Raw genomic sequence first — 19513 nt, forward strand, 5'->3', positions numbered from 1 at the left:
GAGAAAATGTGGACCATCCGTGTGTTTGTGAGTGGGTAACGTGACAAATACCTTTTATACATGTGACCATTATTATAAACATGAAGAAGTCACAAACTATTTTTCACACCAAAAAAAAAAATTAATCACATGATAACTATCACAAATCATAAGGTATATAAAAAAAATATACCCAGCTGGGTTATAAATACATTTTTAAAGACAAAATATAAAAAAAAAATAAACAAGAAATCAATTTGGCCCTTCAGCTGATTCGGGTGATTCGCCATTCACCTGTTGACTTCCCAATTTTTGTTTTTTACTCTGGGAAGACCTGCCTCTTCGCAAATTGGTAGGGACTGGGAGGCTAGTTGGAATTTGAGGGGAAACATGGGTAGTGTCCTGTTGGGAGCCAGAAGATGGCCCTGCCTGTTCCCCTACAGCAAATGATGATGTAGCTGTCAAGAGCCCAGCTTTGCCCGCCCATAATACATCAATAATCACACGTTGGGCATGATCTCTTTGTGAATCATTCATCTGCCGGAGCTCATCGTCCAGGAAGTGCGAGAATCCGCTTATTGCTGGCCGGTTATGTTTTTCTAGTATTGAGTGGCACAGGCCAACCAGCTGGACCTTGAGGCGGTGATAGATTTTCTTCGGCGTCTGGCAAGCAGCCGCGTTGGCATGGATGAGGGGCCAGCCGCTTTGTGTACTACCTCCCCTGTTTCCGGTGTTAATGATGGCGTAGCACTGGGCCCGGCCTGTGTTATGGATTCCAGACTTCGTTCGTGTTGGTATAAAATATATGGGTAAATATGTGGAATATTACCAAACAACAGGTACTACATACATTGAGCAAATACATCAGGGTGTGGGCAAGGGATTAAAGGTGCAACACACACATGGAGACCCCTGCAGTGAAACCATATGTGAGAGGGTTTAAAAAAACAAGATTTGGCAGATACAGTGCTGGCCAAAAGTATTGGCACCCCTGCAATTCTGTCAGATAATACTCAGTTCCTTCCTGAAAATGATTGCAATCACAAATTATTTGGTTTTATTATCTTCATTTAATTTGTCTTCAATTAAAAAGAAAAATAAAAATTGTCATAAAGCCAAATTGGATATAATTCCACACCAAACATAAAGAGGGGGTGGACAAAAGTATTGGCACTGTGTGAATAATCCTGTGATGCTTCTGTAATTTGTGTAATAACAGCGCCTGTAACTTACCTGTGGCACCTAACAGGTGTTGGCAATAATAAATCACACTTGCAGCCAGGTGACATGGAGTAAAGTTGACTCAACCTCTGTCCTGTGTCCTTGTGTGCACCACATTGAGCATGGAGAAAAGAATGAAGACCAAAGAACTGTCTGAGGACTTGAGAATCCAAATTGTGAGGAAGCATGAGCAATCTCAAGGCTACAAGTCCATCTCCAAAGACCTGAAAGTTCCTGTGTCTACGGTGCGCAGTGTCATCAAGAAGTGTAAAGCCCATGGCACTGTGGCTAACCTCCCTAGATGTGGAAGGAAAAGAAAAATTGACGAGAGATTTCAATGCAAGATTGTGCGGCTGGTGGATAAAAGAACCTCGACTAAAGGGGGCTTTACACGCTACGATATCGTTAATGTTTTGTCGTGGGGTCAAGTTAAGCGGGCTTTACACGAGACGATAGATTGTGTGATATGTCGTTGGGGTCACGGTTTTCGTGACGCACATCCGGCATACCGCACGACGTGGTTTCATGTGACACCTCCTAGTGACGCAGTATCGCTCACAAATCGTGAGTCGTATACTCGTCGCTAGGTTTCATAAAATTGTTTAATTAAAATGGCGGCGGTTGTTCATCGTTTCCGTGGCATCACACGTTGCTAAATGTGACACCACGGGAACAATGAACAGCAGCTTTACCTGCCTCCCACGGCACCCGCCGGCTTAGTGGAAGGAAGGAGGTGGGCAGGATGTTTACATCCCGCTCATCTCCGCTTCTATTGGCCGCCTGCCGCGTGACGTCGCTGTGACGCCGAACGCCCCGCCCACTCCAGGAAGTGGACGTTCGTCGCCCACAGCGAGGTCGTCCGGAAGGTAAGTACGTGTGACGGGGTTAAACGAGTTTGTGCGCCATGGGCAACTAATTGCCCGTGACGCAAAAACGACGGGGGCGGGTACGATCGATTTTGCTATCGCACAATCTATCGTCTCGTGTAAAGCAGGCTTTAGTGACGCACATCCGGCGTCATTAACGATATCGCAGCGTGTGACACTGACCAGCGACCTTAAGCGACCTCAAAAATGGTGACAATCGTTCACCATGGAGAGTTCGTCCCAAACTCAAAAATCAGTAAGGGTTGTTTATCCAGGTGGTTCATCGCTCATGCGGCAGCAGACATCACTGTGTGTGACACCGCAGGAGCGAGGAACGTCTCCTTACCTGCCACCGGCCACAATGAGGAAGGAAGGACGGGATGTTAGAGGAATGAGGAAGAAGGTGGGCAGGATGTTACGTTCCGCTCAACTCCGCCCCTCCGCTTTGATTGGCCGGCCGCTTAGTGACGTTGCGGTGACGTCGCTGTGATGCCGAACATCCCTCCCCCTTGAAGGAGGGATTGTTCGGCAGTCACAGCGACGCCGCCGACCAGGTATGTGTGACGCTGCCGTAGCGATAATGTTCGCTACGGTAGCGATCACAAACAATCGCATGCGCGACGGGGGCGGGTACTTACACGCTCGTTATCGCTACAAATTGCTAGCGATATCGCTACCGTGTAAAGCCCCCTTAACATCCAAACAAGTTCAAGCTGCCCTGCAGTCCGAGATTACAACAGTGTCACCCCGTACTATCCGTCGGCGTCTGAATGAAAAGGGACTGTATGGTAGGATACCCAGGAAGTCCCCACTTCTTACCCCGAGACATAAAAAAGCCAGGCTGGAGTTTGCCAAAACTTACCTGAGAAAGCCTAAAGCGTTTTAGAAGAATGTTCTCTGGTCAGATGAGACAAAAGTAGAGCTTTTTGGGAAAAGCCATCAACATAGAGTTTACAGGAAAAAAAAGAGGCATTCAAAGAAAAGAACACGGTCCCTACAGTCAGGGCCGTATTTACCATTAGGCACTTTTTTTTTTTACACATTCATTAAATCCGCTGTATTTTCGGAGGGGGGAGAGGCGCACCTTTATTTATTTGTATCCGCGTCAATTAAGACGCGAATGCAGACAAACTGCGGCGGCCGGGCACAGAGAGCTGATTGACCCCGGAACTGCCGGCGCCTGCACTTCCGGGGTCACAGGCGCGCCAATCAGCTCCTTCCTCTGTGCTGCGTCCAATGCTGTGTGGATTTCACATGCAGAGCTCACAGCAGGACGCCGCAGAGGACGCCGCGATGGAAGCCGGTGTCAGAAGAGGATACTCACGTGAGCCAGGAAGATGACGGCGGGCCCTGGAGCAGGTAAGTGCTCGCAGAGCTGAAGATTCATAAGGAGCATGGGGGTGTCTCTAATGCAGACTGGAGATCTGCGTATGGGGTGGGAGGAGAGAGGCTGATACTGGGGGAGACTTGGGGGAAGAGAAGCTGATACTGGGGGAGGCTGGGAGGAGAGAGTATGATGCTGGGGGAGGCTGGGAGGGGGGAGGCTGATGTTGCGGAAGGCTGGGATGGGGGGAGGCTGACGCTGGGGGAGGCTGGGAGGAGGGAGGCTGATGCTGAGGGAGGCTGATGCTGGGGGAGGCTGGGAGGAGAGAGGCTGATGCTGGGGGAGGTTGGGAGGAGAGAGGCTGATGCTGGGGGAGGCTGGGAGGAGAGAAGCTGATGCTGGGGGAGGCTAGGAGGAGGGAGGCTGATGCTGAGGGAGGCTGGGAGGAGAGAGGCTGATGCTGGGGGAGGCTGGGAGGAGAGAGGGGATGGCTGGGAGGAGAGAGGCTGATGCTGGGGGAGGCTAATGCTGGGAGAGTTTGGGAGGAGAGAGGCTGATGCTGGGGGAGGCTGGGAGGAGAGAGGCTGGTGCTGGGAGAGGCTGATGCTGTGGGAGGCTGGGAGGAGGGAGGCTGATGCTGGGGGAGGCTGGGAGGAGGGAGGCTGGGAGGGGGGAGGCTGGGAGGAGAGAGGCTGATGCTGGGGGAGGCTGGGAGGAGAGAGGCTGATGCTGCGGGAGGCTCGGAGGAGAGAGGCTGATGCTGAGAGAGGCTGATGCTGGGGGAGGCTGGGAGGAGAGAGGCTGATGCTGGGGGCGGCTAGGAGGGGGGAGGCTGATGCTGGGGGTGGCTAGGAGGGGGGAGGCTGATGCTGGGGGAGGCTGGGAGGAGGGAGGCTGATGCTGGGGGAGGCTGGTGCTGGGGGAGGATGATGCTGGGGGAGGCTGGGAGGAGGGAGGCTGATGCTGGGGGAGGCTGGGATGAGGGAGGCTGATGCTGAGGGAGGCTGGGAGGAGAGAGGCTGATGCTGGGGTAGGCTGGGAGGAGGGAGGCTGATGCTGAGGGAGGCTGGGAGGAGAGAGGCTGATGCTGGGGGAGGCTGGGAGGAAAGAGGCTGATGTTGAGGGAGGCTGATGCTGGGAGAGGCTGATGCTGCGGGAGGCTCGGAGGAGAGAGGCTGATGCTGAGGGAGGCTGATGCTGGGGGAGGCTGGGAGGAGAGAGGCTGATGCTGGGGGAGGCTAGGAGGGGGGAGGCTTTTGCTGGGGGAGGCTGGGAGGGGGGAGGCTGATGCTGGGGGAGGCTGGGAGGAGGGAGGCTGATGCTGAGGGAGGCTGATGCTGGGGGAGGCTGGGAGGAGAGAGGCTGATGCTGGGGGAGGCTGATGCTGGGGGAGGCTGGGAGGGGGAGGCTGATGCTGGGGGAAGCTGGGGGAGAGAGGCTGATGCTGGGGAAAGCTGGGGGAGAGAGGCTGATGCTGGGGGAAACTGGGGGAGAGAGAGGCTGAAGCTGGGGGACGCTGGGGGAGAGAGGTTGATGCTGAGGGAGAGGCTGCTGGTGAAGGCGGGGGAGAGCGGCTGCTGCTGGGTGAATGGGAGAGAGGGGCCAATCCTAGAGACAGAGGACAAGGGTTGAGGGATAGTGCAATGACAAAATCGATGGCGGGGGAGTGTAAGGACTCAGAATGAGAGGGGGGCAGCATTGGGAGCTCATTATGGAGAAGGGGCAGCATGTGTGGGCTCAGTATGGAGTGGAGGAATGTAGGGGAGTCAATATCAAGAGTGGGGTAGTGTGTGTGTGTGTGTGTGTGTGTGTGTGTGTGTGTGTGTGTGTGTGTGGGAGGGGTGTCTCAGCATAAGCGTTAGTGTGGTGGTCTTAGTATGATGAATGGGGCAGCATGGAGGTGTCATTATGAAAAAGAGGAAGGCAGTATTAGGAGCTCATGGAGAGGGGCAGCATGCATGGGACATTGTGAGGAGGGAACAGCATGCATGGGAAACTGTGAGGAGGGAGCAGCATGCATGGGACATTGTGAGGAGGGAACAGCATGCATGGGAAACTGTGAGGAGGGAGCAGCATGCATGGGACATTGTGAGGAGGGGGCAGCATGCATGGGAAACTATGAGGAAGGAGCAGCATGCATGGGACATTGTGAGGAGGGGGCAGCATGCATGGGACATTATGAGGACGGGGAAGCATGCATGGGACATTGTGAGGAGGGGAAGTATGTATGGGACATTGTGAGGAGGGGGCAGCATGCATGGGACATTGTGAGGAGGGGGCAGCACGCATGGGACATTGTGAGGAGGGGGCAGCACGCATGGGACATTGTGAGGAGGGAGCAGCATGCATGGGACATTGTGAGGAGGGAACAGCATGCATGGGAAACTGTGAGGAGGGAGCAGCATGCATGGGACATTGGGAGGAGGGGGCAGCATGCATGGGACACTGTGAGGAGAGGGCAGCATGCATGGGACATTGGGAGGATGGGGCAGCATGCATGGGACATTGTGAGGAGGGGGCAGCATGCATGGGACACTGTGAGGAGGGGGCAGCAAGCATGGGACATTGTGAGGAGGGGGCAGCATGCATGGGACACTGTGAGGAAGGGGCAGCATGCATGGGACATTGGGAGGAGGGGGCAGCATGCATGGGACATTGTGAGGAGGGGGCAGCATGCATGGGACATTGTGAGGAGGGGGCAGCATGCATGGGATATTGTAAGGAGGGGGCAGCATGATGTGAGGTCAATGTGCAGATCATATTTCATAATTGAGGAAGGTGTGGTGGGTATAATTTATAAGGGAGGGCAGTGTATAGTTTATTAGGGGCAGTGTGACAGTCACAGTATATAAGTGGGGACGGTGTGGTGGGAATATTTTATACTCATGCTATGTTTTGATGTGCCCGTGGTGATCCCCATTGGGGGCTGGGGGTTAGTGCCCTTCGTTTCTCATTGATACTTTTTCAAGTGTTTTACAGAGTAGATCTGCCTTAAACAGATGTCGTGTGCGAAAACTCAGTGTTACGTTGTCACTAAGGGGCGCGACCACTTAAAGTGCCTAGGGCAGCACGAAGGCAAAATACAGCCCTGCTTACAGTCAAACATGGCGGAGGTTCCCTGATGTTTTGGGGTTGCTTTGCTGACTCTGGTACTGGACTGCTTGACCGTGTGCATGGCATTATGATGTCTGAAGACTACCAACAAATTTTGCAGCATAATGTAGGGCCCAGTGTGAGAAAGATGGGTCTTCCTCAGAGGTCATGGGTCTTCTAGCAGGACAATGACCCAAAACACACTTCAAAAAGCACTAGAAAATGGTTTGAGAGAAAGCACTGGAGACTACTAAAGTGGCCAGCAATGAGTCCAGACCTGAACCCCATAGAAGACCTGTGGAGAGATCTCACAATGGCTGTTTGGAGAAGGCCCCTTCAAATGTCAGGGACCTGGAGCAGTTTGCCAAAGAAGAATGGTCTAAAATTCCAGCAGAGCATTGTAAGATGGAACCGGAAGCGGTTTCGTTGTTTATTTTGGCTAAAGGTTGTGCAACCAAGTATTAGGCTAAGGGTGCCAATACTTTTGTCTGGCCCATTTTGGAGTTGTGTGAAATGATCAATGATTTGATTTTTGTTTCATTCTCTTTTGTGTTTTGTCATTGCAAGCAAAATAAATGAAGATATTAATACCAAAGAATTTGTGATTGCAATCATTTTCAGGAAGAAACTGAGGATTATCTGACAGAATCGCAGGGGTGCCAATACTTTTGGCCAGCACTATATGTATGTAAGCAGCAGATTTAAATATGACCACCACGATAGTGAACAGCACTGGAAGGCCATTATTAGAGACATTAGCTACATTTACAAGGGGCACAACAGGGTTGATTTTCAAAAGGTGATTATCCAAAGACAAGTGAAATTAAACAATTTAAAATTAACCAAAAACAAACCAGTACTTACATCCTTAACCAGAGACTCCGGGGGATCATCATCAAGGTCCTCGTCCTGTAGGGGCATCATGCTGGTACTGGGACGAGGAATGTCCTGGTCCCTTGTGAATAAAAGCAGGTCATAGTACCATAGGCGCGGTACATAGACTTCCGCCGTGCCTGACCCGGACCTCTGGGAATCTTCTACCTTATTCAGCTCTTTTTTAAATACTGTGCGGAGGGCTTGTATTTTCTTTCTTACGACAGATTCATCAGCAGGTTCATATGGGAAATGCTTGTTATATACAGCAACAAGCTGCACATATGCCTCTTTTTTTAGCAGCTTGTTGCTGTATTCGGCTGATTTCATCCTCCACAAACATGGCAGTGTCCGGTACTTTTCTATGAACTCCCTTATGAATGCTTCATTTTGGGGCCCAGACATCTGTAAAAGGTAAAACAAACAAAAAAAAAAAAAAAAAGAGACAAAAGCTAAACAGAAGCACGCAGTAAACATAAACTTTAAATAAAACAAACAGGCAAATGGGGTAGCATAGCCTGACAGATGGTGCATATGACGGGCCTGAAAGTAATAAGACTTTAAACTAAAAAACATTAAAAAAAAACATACCGGATTTTTCGGACCATAAGAAGCACTTTTTTCCCCCAAATGTTGGGGGAAAGTGGGGGGTGCGTCTAATGGTCTGAATATAGGGCTGCGGCCGGGAATGAGGGTGCTGCAGTGGAGCGGGTCATCGGGGGTACGAGCAGGCTGTGGCAGCGCCTGTCGTGACCACATGGGCCCGCTCATAACATACGCACGCCCATCATCCCTTCCATCATCTCTCAGCGCTGAAGCCGGCGCTTACAGGTGGGCGGGATGATGGGCGGGGGATGCACGCATAGTAAACAGCCGGCCGTGATCACCCCTGGCAACTACAGCCTGGAGTGATCATGTGCGACTGTATTCACTGCCCCCCGCGCATCATCATCAGCGCGGGGTGCAGTGAATCAGTGCGGCATACTCGCCGTTCCACTGCAGCACCACGATGTCCTCCTCTCTGTGCCGGTCAGCTGATCTGTGTAGAGAGTGGTGAGCACAGCGATGACGTCATCGCTGTGCACACCGCTAGTCACGCAGGTCAGCTGACTGGCACAGAGAGGACATCGCGGTGCTGCAGGGAAGTGACCGGTGACGGATCCACACTCCAGCGGCGCTGCTGCCGCCACAGACAGGGGGAGAAGCAATGCTGCATGGAGCGAAGAAAGGGGAGTACAAACATTTTGTTTTTTGTGTGTGTGTGATACAGAATACATGCCATATACCAGGATGGGGTTATTTATCAGGATGGGGGTATATAGCAGGATGGGGCCATATAGCAGGATGGATGGGGTATATAACAGGATGGATGGGGTATATAGCAGGATGAATGGCGATATATAGGAGGATGGGAATATGTAACCAGGATGGGAACATATACCAGGATGGGAATATATACCAGGATGGGGGTATATAGCAGGATGGGAATATATAGCAGGATGGGAATATATACCAGGATGGGAATAAATACCAGGATGGGGGCATATAGCACGAAGGGAGTATATAGCAGGATGCCAGTATATAGCAGGATAAGGGCATATACCAGGATGGGGTACATATACAAGGCAGGAGCATCATTACCAGAATGGGGTACCTTAGTAGAGAATTTGGGGACATTACCCCCATAACAGTGTCAGCAGCAGATCCTCACCCCATAACAGTGTGTCATGACCACATTTTTTGCTTAAAATTTTATTTTCCTATTTTCCTCCTCTAAAACAAGGGTGCATCTTATGGTCCGGTGCGTCTTATAGTCCGAAAAATACGGTACCTTGGAGAAGACAGAAAGGCGTAAAGGATTCCACACACACAATACAGATCACACGTGCGGCATCGGTGGTTGCGTCACACGGGGCAGCCGCAAATGCTGCCTTTATTTCACAGACAACCAATCACGTAACAGAACACCAGAGGAGATTCTGACAGTATGGAAGTTGGGGCGTGTAGAGGGCGAGGCAATCACACATCAGAGTGTATGCTAGGGTCAATTATATGCCTTGTCATTGCCAGAATCGTTGGGAGGAATGCTGTGTGACGGTGTCCACATGACCGCCCTGGGTCAAACAATATATCGCTGAACGATGTAGCGTCGTTTGTGAGAATGGTTCGTGTGACCGCTACAAAACGACCTATCAACGTAGCAACGATCTGGGCGTGTCACATCGCTAACGAGATCGCTAGCGATATCGTTGTGTGTAAAGCGGCCTTTAGTTCTCACCATGTGAGATATGGGATGTGAGATGTGGGAGGTTGACTCCTCGCTCTTGCTCAGCAAAATATTAAAGAAGTATTCAGTAGCTGGTTCAAACTAGTATTAGGAAGCCAGAAATAGGCTGATGACGTACTATATGGACTCTGTTTATCTCTGACCAATCAGGGACAATGTTGAACTGAATAACTGTGTGTATTTTATCATATACAGATCAGAAGACCATTGAGCTTCTCAAGAATAGAGACACGTCTCTGTGTGGTTATTGTTCCTTATACATACATGTGCGCAGATCGATTTGAACTCCGTCTCTGTGACCCTGAAAAACCCAATTTGCGGGTTTCCCTAAATTCCCGACCTTGACAGCGTCAGATGCAGAAAAAGTAACTTTGTAAACCTCAGCTGGTGACATTACTCCAAAGAGGTCTCCTGATAATCCCACCCACCGTCAGCGGGACCCTGACCATGGGCAGCACCAACAAGCGCCCATGTGACATTTTCAATATGTGGGTGATTTGTGGATTGTGAACCACCAGCAGGGTTTGCTGCCGCATCTGAGCACATGTGAAGATTATGTATGTCTGCCGGGGCATGAAGAATGGCTCGCCTAAACACCGGCACTGCAATCTTGTCAAGCTATAAATTATTTATTATGCATTGCTTATACAAGAGGCTGCTGATAAGTCTTTGGCTTTGTGATCTAGTTTTTGTTTCTATGGTAACGAATGTTAAAAAATATGGCGGAGTCTAATGCAATATTCACAGCAACTGAGAGCAGAGGAGGGATAAAATTCTTGTTTCTGCAAGGAAAGTCCGAGAAGGATATTCATGGTGATATGTCGCAGACATTGGGGGATCAATGCCCTTCATTCCATCATCAATGCCAGGTATTACACTGACCTTTTGGACCAATTGAAGGCAGCGGCAAGCTGTCCAAAGGAATCGAGTTCTCGCAACACAACGCCTCCGCTAACACTAGACAAGCGACCACGGCAAAACTGGCAGAGCCGGGCTTCCAGCTGATTGACCACCCCCACCTTATTCACCAGATCTAGCTGCCTCCGACTATCATCTGTTTCCAAACCTGAAGAAACAAGGTACCAAATTTCACACCATTTCTGATGCCATGGCTGCTACGGAGGCCTGGTGTGAGGCACAACCGAAATCCTTCTTTTTGCTAGGCTTACGGAACTTGGAATACCGATGTAATAAGTGTGTTGTCATCAGTGGAGAGTGTGTGGAAGAAATGTAACGTTTCATCATTCTATCTCATTTCTTTCTGGGTAAAGCCAAAGACTTATCAGCAGCCCCTCATATAGCGTGAACATATTTCACAGCACTTTACAGCGATTATTACAGTCTAAATCTCGCCAGTCTTTGGAGTGTGAGAGGCAACCAGAGAACCCGGAGGAAACCCACCAAAGACGGAGAGAACATACAAAATCCGTGCAGATGTTGACCTTAGTGGAATTTAAATCCAAATCCACAGAACTGCAAAGCAACAGTGCTAACCACTGAGCCACTGTACAGTGCTAACCACTGAGCCACTGCATAGCGCTAATCACTGAGCCACTGTGGTGCCCTAACTCCTAGCTAACTGCGGCAGAGCTCTTCTTAAAGTCCCATATTTGATGACATATATAGATGGTGACACCGTCTGATAACCAACGGGCAGACACATACATACAGACACATCTGCAGCCTTTTCCCTCCGCTCTCTATACAGACACATCTGCAGGCTTTTCCCTCCGCTCTCTATACAGACACATCTCCAGGCTTTTCCCTCCGTTCTCTATACAGACACATCTGCAGGCTTTTCCCTCCGCTCTCTATACAGACATCTGCAGGCTTTTCCCTCCGCTCTCTCTCTCTCTCGCTCTCTCTCTCAAGAGAGAGATTGAAAGAGATCGAGAGAGAGATATAGAGAGATCGAGAGAGATCGAGATAGAGAGAGATCAAGAGAGAGATATAGAGAGATATAGAGAGATCGATGTAGAGAGAGATATAGAGAGAGATATAGTGAGATCGATGTAGAGAGAGATATAGAGAGAGATTGTCAAGGTCAGAATGACGATGATGATGAGACTCAAAGGATCTCTTGATATCCGGCTGCTGCTGCTTCTAATTAAAATGTCATGGGTGCACACGAGAATGAAAAATAACTGCACAGCAAGTCAGTTACATCTATCTCCATGACGGGCTCTTAACCAAGTGTGTTCTTTATTGTTTGAAAGAGACTCTAGACCAAACAGTAAGGGGGTGTGAACAAAAGTTTTAGTCCAATCAAGTATCGTAAGTCAGGGCTTCATGACGTAGAGAGATCTACATATTCTCCGTTGATTGGTCAGTCTAGGATCCAGGAATTTCTCTTTGTCCATCTGTCTTGGGTGTAAACCAGGAAATGGTGGCCATATTCAAGCTATACATATATATCCTAGTATATACTGAGTTTAAGGAAAATACACTGAATATGCAATATACATATATACATGTTAGTAAGAAACAAAAGCATTCACAAATATGTGTGTTAGTTCACATCTACTGAACTATATAACTGAGTCTATGAAATGGCTGAATTAAGTATTTTTGGATACTCAATTCTTTATCCTCAACAGTCCCCCCTAAAGACTTACTTCTGCCATTTCTAAAAACTAAGGGTACTGTGTTCCCTTAGGAAGAGAGGTAGAAAGATCTGTTGAAAAACCTGCCTAACTGAACGTTGAAACATGGGCGGAAAGGGGAAAGGGGTTTTCTTCACCAGTTTGAGACCAAGGACTCCTAGGCGAGTCCTCACCCTTTGTAGTTGGACTTTCCCATGTCTCAAGGTTCTCTAAGTCCTCTCTTCTAACTGTTCTGGCAATGCTGGTCTAAGACTATACAGGGTTTTCTGGAAAGGATAAGTATGAGCAGAACGCTCAGTGCAGCTCTGGTTGATTAACCCTTCTGCAATGCGAGGTGTGGATCCATAGATGTTTCTGTGGTTGGATCAGCCGTGAGATCGAGAGAGAGATCGAGAGAGAGATATAGAGAGATCGAGAGAGAGATATAGAGAGATCGAGAGAGAGATATAGAGAGATCGAGAGAGAGATATAGAGAGATCGAGAGAGAGATATAGAGAGATCGAGAGAGAGATATAGAGAGATCGAGAGAGAGATATAGAGAGATCGAGAGAGAGATATAGAGAGATCGAGAGAGAGATATAGAGAGATCGAGAGAGAGATGTAGAAAGAGATATAGAGAGATCGAGAGAGATCGAGATAGAGATCAAGAGAGAGATATAGAGAGATATAGAGAGATCGAGAGATAGATGTAGAGAGAGATATAGAGAGAGATATAGAGAGATCGAGAGAGAGATATAGAGAGATCGAGAGATATAGGGAGATCGAGAGAGAGAGATATAGAGAGATCGAGAGAGATCGAGATAGAGAGAGATCAAGAGAGAGATATAGAGATCGAGAGAGAGATGTAGAGAGAGATATAGAGAGATCGAGAGAGAGATATAGAGAGATCGAGAGAGAGATATAGAGAGATCGAGAGAGAGATATAGAGAGATCGAGAGAGAGATATAGAGAGATCGAGGGAGAGATCGAGAGAGAGATAGAGAGAGATCAAGAGAGATCGAGAGAGAGATATAGAGAGATCGAGAGAGAGATATAGAGAGATCGAGAGAGAGATATAGAGAGATCGAGAGAGAGATATAGAGAGATCGAGAGAGATATAGGGAGATCGAGAGAGAGAGATATAGAGAGATCGAGAGAGATCGAGATAGAGAGAGATAAAGAGAAAGATATAGAGAGATCGAGAGAGAGATGTAGAGAGAGATATAGAGAGATCGAGAGAGAGATCAAGAGATTGAGAGAGAGATATAGAGAGATCGAGAGAGAGATATAGAGAGATCGAGGGAGAGATCGAGAGAGAGATAGAGAGAGATCAAGAGAGATCGAGAGAGCGATCAAGAGAGAGAGAGAGATCGAGAGAGAGATCGAGAGAGATCGAGAGAGAATGATCGAGAGAGAGATTGAGAGAGATATAGAGGGATCGAGAGAGAGAGATCGAGAGATATCGAGAGAGAGAGAGAGATCGAAAGAGAGAGATATCGAGAGAGAGATCAAGAGTCAGAGAGAGAGAGAGATCAAGATTGTGAGAGTGATCGAGAGAGAGATCGAGAGAGAGATCAAGAGAGATCGAGAAAGAGAGAGAGATTGAGAGAGAGATATAGAAAGATCAAGAGAGAGAGATATAGAGAGATCGAGAGAGATCGAGAGAGATCGAGAGAGAGAGATCGAGAGAGAGAGATCGAGAGAGAGATATAGAGAGATCGAGAGAGAGAGAGATATAGAAAGATCAAGAGAGAGAGATAGAGAGAGATCGAGAGAGAGATATAGAGAGATCGAGAGAGATATATAGAGAGATCGAGAGAGATATATAGAGAGATCGAGAGAGATCGAGATCGAGAGAGAGAGATCGAGAGAGAGAGATCGAGAGAGAGAGATCGAGAGAGAGAGATCGAGAGAGAGAGATCGAGAGAGATTCGATATAGAGAGATCGAGAGAGAGATATAGAGAGATTGAGAGAGATATATAGAGAGATCGAGAGAGAGAGAGATCGAGAGAGAGAGATCGAGAGAGAGATATAGAGAGATCGAGAGAGAGATATAGAGAGATCGAGAGAGATATATAGAGAGATCGAGAGAGATATATAGAGAGATATATAGAGAGATATATAGAGAGATATATAGAGAGATCGAGAGAGAGAGAGATCGAGAGAGAGAGATCGAGAGAGAGAGATCGAGCGAGAGAGATCGAGTGAGAGAGATCGAGAGAGAGAGATCGAGAGAGAGAGATCGAGAGAGATCGAGAGAGAGAGATCGAGATCGAGAGAGAGAGATAGAGAGAGAGATATAGAGAGATCGAGAGAGAGATCGAGATCGAGAGAGAGATTGAGAGAGAGATTGAGAGAGAAAGAGAGAGAGAGAATATGTTTTCAGGCATTTTTCTTCCTTTCTGCACAGTGACGTTTCCTCCCTGTCATTAGTATTTGGTGGCATTGCCCTTACACTGTGTGACTTGGGGAACACGTTTTGGATCCTTCCAAAAGCTTCTTACAATGGTTGGTGGAATTTTGGCCGATTCCTTATGACAGATCTGGTGTAACTGAGCCATGTTTGGAGGTCGCCGCTCGCACCGGCCTTTTCAGCTTTGTCCATACATTTTTCATCAAATTGAGATCAGGGCTTTGTGATGGCCACTCCAAAACATTGACTTTGTTATCCTTAAGCCACTTTGTAACCAGTTTGGCAGTATGTTTCGGGTCATTGTCTATTTGTTAGACCCATTTCTGCCCAAGCTGTAAGTTCCTGGCTGATGTCTTGAGATGTTCTTCAGTATTGTCACATAATCTTCTCTCCTCATAATGCAATCTATTTTGTGAAGTCACCAGTCCCTCCTGCAGCAAAACAACCCCACACCATGATGCTGCCCCAGTGTTTCACAGTTGGGATGGTGTTCTTAGGCTTCAAAGTTTCTCCCTTTTTCCTCCAAACCTAACGATGGTCATTATGGCCAAATGGTTCAACTTTAGTTTCATCAGACCACAGGACGTCTCCTAAAATTAAGCGCTTTGTTCCTGTGTGCATTTACAAACATTAATCTGGCTTTTTTCTGTTTCTTTTGGAGTAATGGCTTCTTCCTGGGAGAGTGACCTTTCAGCCCATGTTGATACAGTACTTGTATCACTGTGGATAATGACACAATGTTACCAGCTTCCGCCAGCATCTTCACAAGGTCTTTTGGTTTTGTTCTTGGGTTGATCTGCACATGTCTAACCAAAGCACGTTCATCTCTGGTACACATAACCCATCTCCTTCCTGAGCGGTATGATGGTCGGACATTCCCATTTTGTTTATATTTGCGTATACTTGTTTGTATAGTGAAAAATCAAGCCCTGTGCTGCAAACACCTGACATCCAGAAATAGGAGGGCCCCTTTCTGTTATGGTATCCTTGTGACACTGTAGGGTTAACCCCTTAACGACCCATGACGTACTAGATACGTCATGGATCGTGTCCCGGTAAGCCCCGCCCCCTGCCGCCGGCGGGCGGCGGCGAGACGCGCACATATCAGCTGTTATCAACAGCTGATATGTGTGCCTGCTAGCCGCGGGTGGAATCGCTTCCACCTGCGGCCATTAACCCCTTACATTTCGCTGCCAAAGTCTTGGCAGCGATATGTATATGGGCGCCGCCATGACAGTGACTTACCCCGCCCCCGCCGGAAGTCACGTGACATGATCACGTGACTTTCGGCGGTTGCCATGGTAGCACAGGGTCATGTGATGACGCCTGTGGCTAACATGAGTCACTTCCTCTCAATGCCGGAATACAGCCGGCATTGAAAGTGAAGCAGCAAATCTGTAGTTCTCAGCTCTGTAGCTGAGATCTGCAGATAGTGCAGAGCAATCGGATTGCTGATCGCAATAGCCCCCAAGGGGGACTAGTAAAATAAAAAAAAAAAGTAAAAAAAAAAGTTTTAAAAAATTAAAAAAAAATAAAAAAACCTAAAAGTTCAAATCACCCCCCTTTCACCCCATTGAAAATTAAAGGGTTAAAAAAATAAAAAATACACACATATTTGGTATCGCCACGTTCAGAAATGCCCGATCTATCAAAATATAAAATCAATGAATCTGATCAGTAAACGGCGTAGCGGCAAAAAAATTCCAAACGCCAAAATTACGTTTTTTGGTCGCCGCAAATTTTGCGCAAAATGCAATAACTGGCGATCAAAATGTAGCATCTGCGCAAAAATGGTACCGTTAAGAACGTCAGGTCGAGACGCAAAAAATAAGCCATCACTGAGCCTCAGATCCTGAAAAATGAGAACGCTACGGGTTTTGGAAAATGGCGCAAAACGTGCGCCACGTTTTTCGGACAAGCTTGTGAATTTTTTTTAACCCCTTAGATACAAGTAAACCTATACATGTTTGGTGTCTATAAACTCGCACCGACCTGAGGCATCACACCCACACATCAGTTTTACCACATAGTGAACACGGTGAATAAAATATCCCAAAAACTATTGTACAATCCCACTTTTTTTGCAATTTTTCCGCACTTGGATTTTTTTTGCCGTTTTCCAGTACACTATATGGTAAAACTTATGGTTTCATTTAAAAGTACAACTCGTCCCGCAAAAAACAAGCCCTCATATGGCAAGATTGATGGAAAAATAAAAAAGTTACGGCTCTCGGAAGAAAAGGAGCAAAAAACAAAAACGCAAAAACGGAAAGTGCCCGGGGGCTGAAGGGGTTAAAATACAGATCACCAGTAATTCCACTATTGCTATTCAGACTTGTTTTTTTCCAGCTGGTGAATTGATAATTGGGCGTTGAAACCATCACAATTGTGAGGATTTTCTTAAATCCCATCCTTGCACACATTCATGGGATATATACAGAGGACGCAGCTATGGGACAACTAATCACCGTCTTCTACATTCATTTCAAATGTAAACATTGTATTTCTGTGCATTTCTCTGTCGGATGCCGTATACTACAGAACGTCCCAGCTCCTTCTGCTGGATGTGGTCACTGCTAGAAAGGTACACCGGCTCTTCTCACCAGTAACTGACTATACTGGGTCTCAGATGAGGCCAGAAAGACCTAACTGATCAAGGTAAGAAACCGTCAGACTCTACCATCGCAGGAACAGAAATGTCTCCTCCCCAGGGCTCAGCGCCATCTACCTGAGGAGTCTCCGGGGCATTGTGCTTCTCCTCTGGACAGTCCTGGAGACATCTCTCTGGGGGATTTCTTCCAATGAGTCCATCTGTAGGAGACACACAGTGATGGAACAGATTGTGTCATGTGATTGAGGACATGATGGGAGTAATAGTAAGTGACCACAGAACAGACATGACCATCTCCCCTCCTTACCCTGCGAATTGGTCCAAAAATCCATCGCCTCTTCTGCTTCACCTATAACCACAACCTTAATATCCATCAGATCTACACCCTAAAAAGACAAGAAAAATGTAAATCGAGCTCCGGTGCAATCACTTTATGGTCAGATGTTGTGGAGACGTCAGCGCCATCTACCTGAGGAGTCTCCGGGACATTGTGCTTCTCCTCTGGACAGTCCTGGGGACACAGAGGACGGGGACATCTCTCTGGGGGAATTCTTTCCATGAGTCCATCTGTAGGAAACACACAGTGACCAATTACACGACGCCCATATATCTACAGTTGTAAAGTGGAAGCTGTCAAAAAGTCTTCACACCCCTGTTAAAATGCCAAGTTTTTCTCCTGTAAAAGACGTCATGAATAAGGGACTTAAATTTGGCACAATGGCACAGCGGGATGTCCCTAAAAATTGATGAAAAACAAAACAAAAACAGAACAAAGAAAACTGGTCCTAGAGGCTGCTAGCAAGTCAACAGCAACATTAAAGGAGCTGCATGAATTTCTGACAAGTACTGGCTAAGTACTGTATGTGACAACACTCGCCTGTATTCCTCATATGCATGCTGGAGGCAGCATTACAATTTAGGACTGTTTTTTAGCAATTTGAACTGGGACTTTAGTCAACAACTCTGAATATCAGTCAATACTGAAAAAAAAACAAAAAACAAACAAACCCTTCAGGCCTCTGTTAAAAAGCTGAACATGAATTTGACTTTCCAGTACAACAATGATAAAAGCATACAGCTACAGGCTGCAGCCCTCGTCCGTGCGCTTCTCTTGGCTGTGTATCAAATAAGAGGAACTGTATGCCTTGTGTAAAGGAGCATTGGTCGGACAGGAGCAAACCAACTCCTCCACCTTGCTTGTTACTGGGGGGGGGGGGTGAGAGAGTTGGAGACCACCATAAGAAAGTGCAGCAGGAGAGGCAGTGTCAGAGGGGGTGAGCCAGGAGAGGCAGTGTCAGAGGGGGTGAGCCAGGAGAGGCAGTGTCAGAGGGGGTGAGCCAGGAGAGGCAGTGTCAGAGGGGGTGAGCCAGGAGAGGCAGTGTCAGAGGGGGTGAGCCAGGAGAGGCAGTGTCAGAGGGGGGGAGCCAGGAGAGGCAGTGTCAGAGGGGGGGAGCCAGGAGAGGCAGTGTCAGAGGTGGTGAGCCAGGTTTCTGTGATGCCAAGGAAGGAAAGTTTATTAGTGATGACAAGATTATGGATATAGGAAAGTTTATTGCAGACAGAGCGAGCGTTCCATAGAGCTCCTGTTAGTGGGACTGGGGGAGCGGGGGCCGGGTGGATGGGTATGAGGTTAGAAGGGTTGTGGAAATTTGTGTTAGAGTGTGGATGGCAGTTAGATGTGACAATGGGGATGTGGTGAGGAAAACCAGGATTAGGAGAGATATCTCCAGCAGTGAGGAGAAGCAGCGAGAGTGTTAGTAGGAGAGGCCATGAAGTGGCCATCTATCTCTGAGTCTCTTTCCCCGTCTGTCTATCAGTCAGTCTGTCTCTGTCTATCAGTCAGTCTGTCTCTGTCTGTCTCTCAGTCTCTCTCTCAGTCTCTCAGTCTGTCTCTCAGTCTGTCTCTCAGTCTCTCAGTCTGTCTCTCAGTCTCTCAGTCTGTCTCTCAGTCTCTCAGTCTGTCTCTCAGTCTCAGTCTGTCTCTCAGTCTCAGTCTGTCTCTCAGTCTCAGTCTGTCTCTCAGTCTCAGTCTGTCTCTCAGTCTCAGTCTGTCTCTCAGTCTCAGTCTGTCTCTCAGTCTCAGTCTGTCTCTCAGTCTCAGTCTGTCTCTCAGTCTCTGTCTCTCAGTCTCTGTCTCTCAGTCTCTGTCTCTCTCTCTGTCTCTCAGTCTCTGTCTCTCAGTCTCTGTCTCTCAGTCTCTGTCTGTCTCTCAGTCTCTGTCTGTCTCTCAGTCTCTGTCTGTCTCTCAGTCTCTGTCTGTCTC

At 47.9% G+C, this 19513-nt stretch overlaps 1 protein-coding gene across 2 annotated transcripts in view; it reads right to left on the reverse strand.

Moving 5' to 3' along the window:
* The window catches only part of LOC142257889 (uncharacterized), a 41556-nt gene that overhangs the window by 16009 nt on the left and 6034 nt on the right, over positions 1–19513 (reverse strand). The window contains exons 3-6 of one of the 2 annotated variants that reach the window (XM_075330163.1): positions 17720–17817; positions 17558–17636; positions 17368–17450; positions 7348–7761 (exon numbers count right to left, since the gene is read on the reverse strand). In XM_075330163.1, the coding sequence (XP_075186278.1) occupies positions 7348–7761; positions 17368–17450; positions 17558–17636; positions 17720–17817 (674 nt within the window). The remainder of the gene's footprint in view (positions 1–7347; positions 7762–17367; positions 17451–17557; positions 17637–17719; positions 17818–19513) is intronic. The other variant, XM_075330173.1, reaches the window with a different exon arrangement.

The sequence above is a fragment of the Anomaloglossus baeobatrachus genome, chromosome 1, assembly GCF_048569485.1.
Source record: "Anomaloglossus baeobatrachus isolate aAnoBae1 chromosome 1, aAnoBae1.hap1, whole genome shotgun sequence".
NCBI lineage: Eukaryota > Metazoa > Chordata > Amphibia > Anura > Aromobatidae > Anomaloglossus > Anomaloglossus baeobatrachus.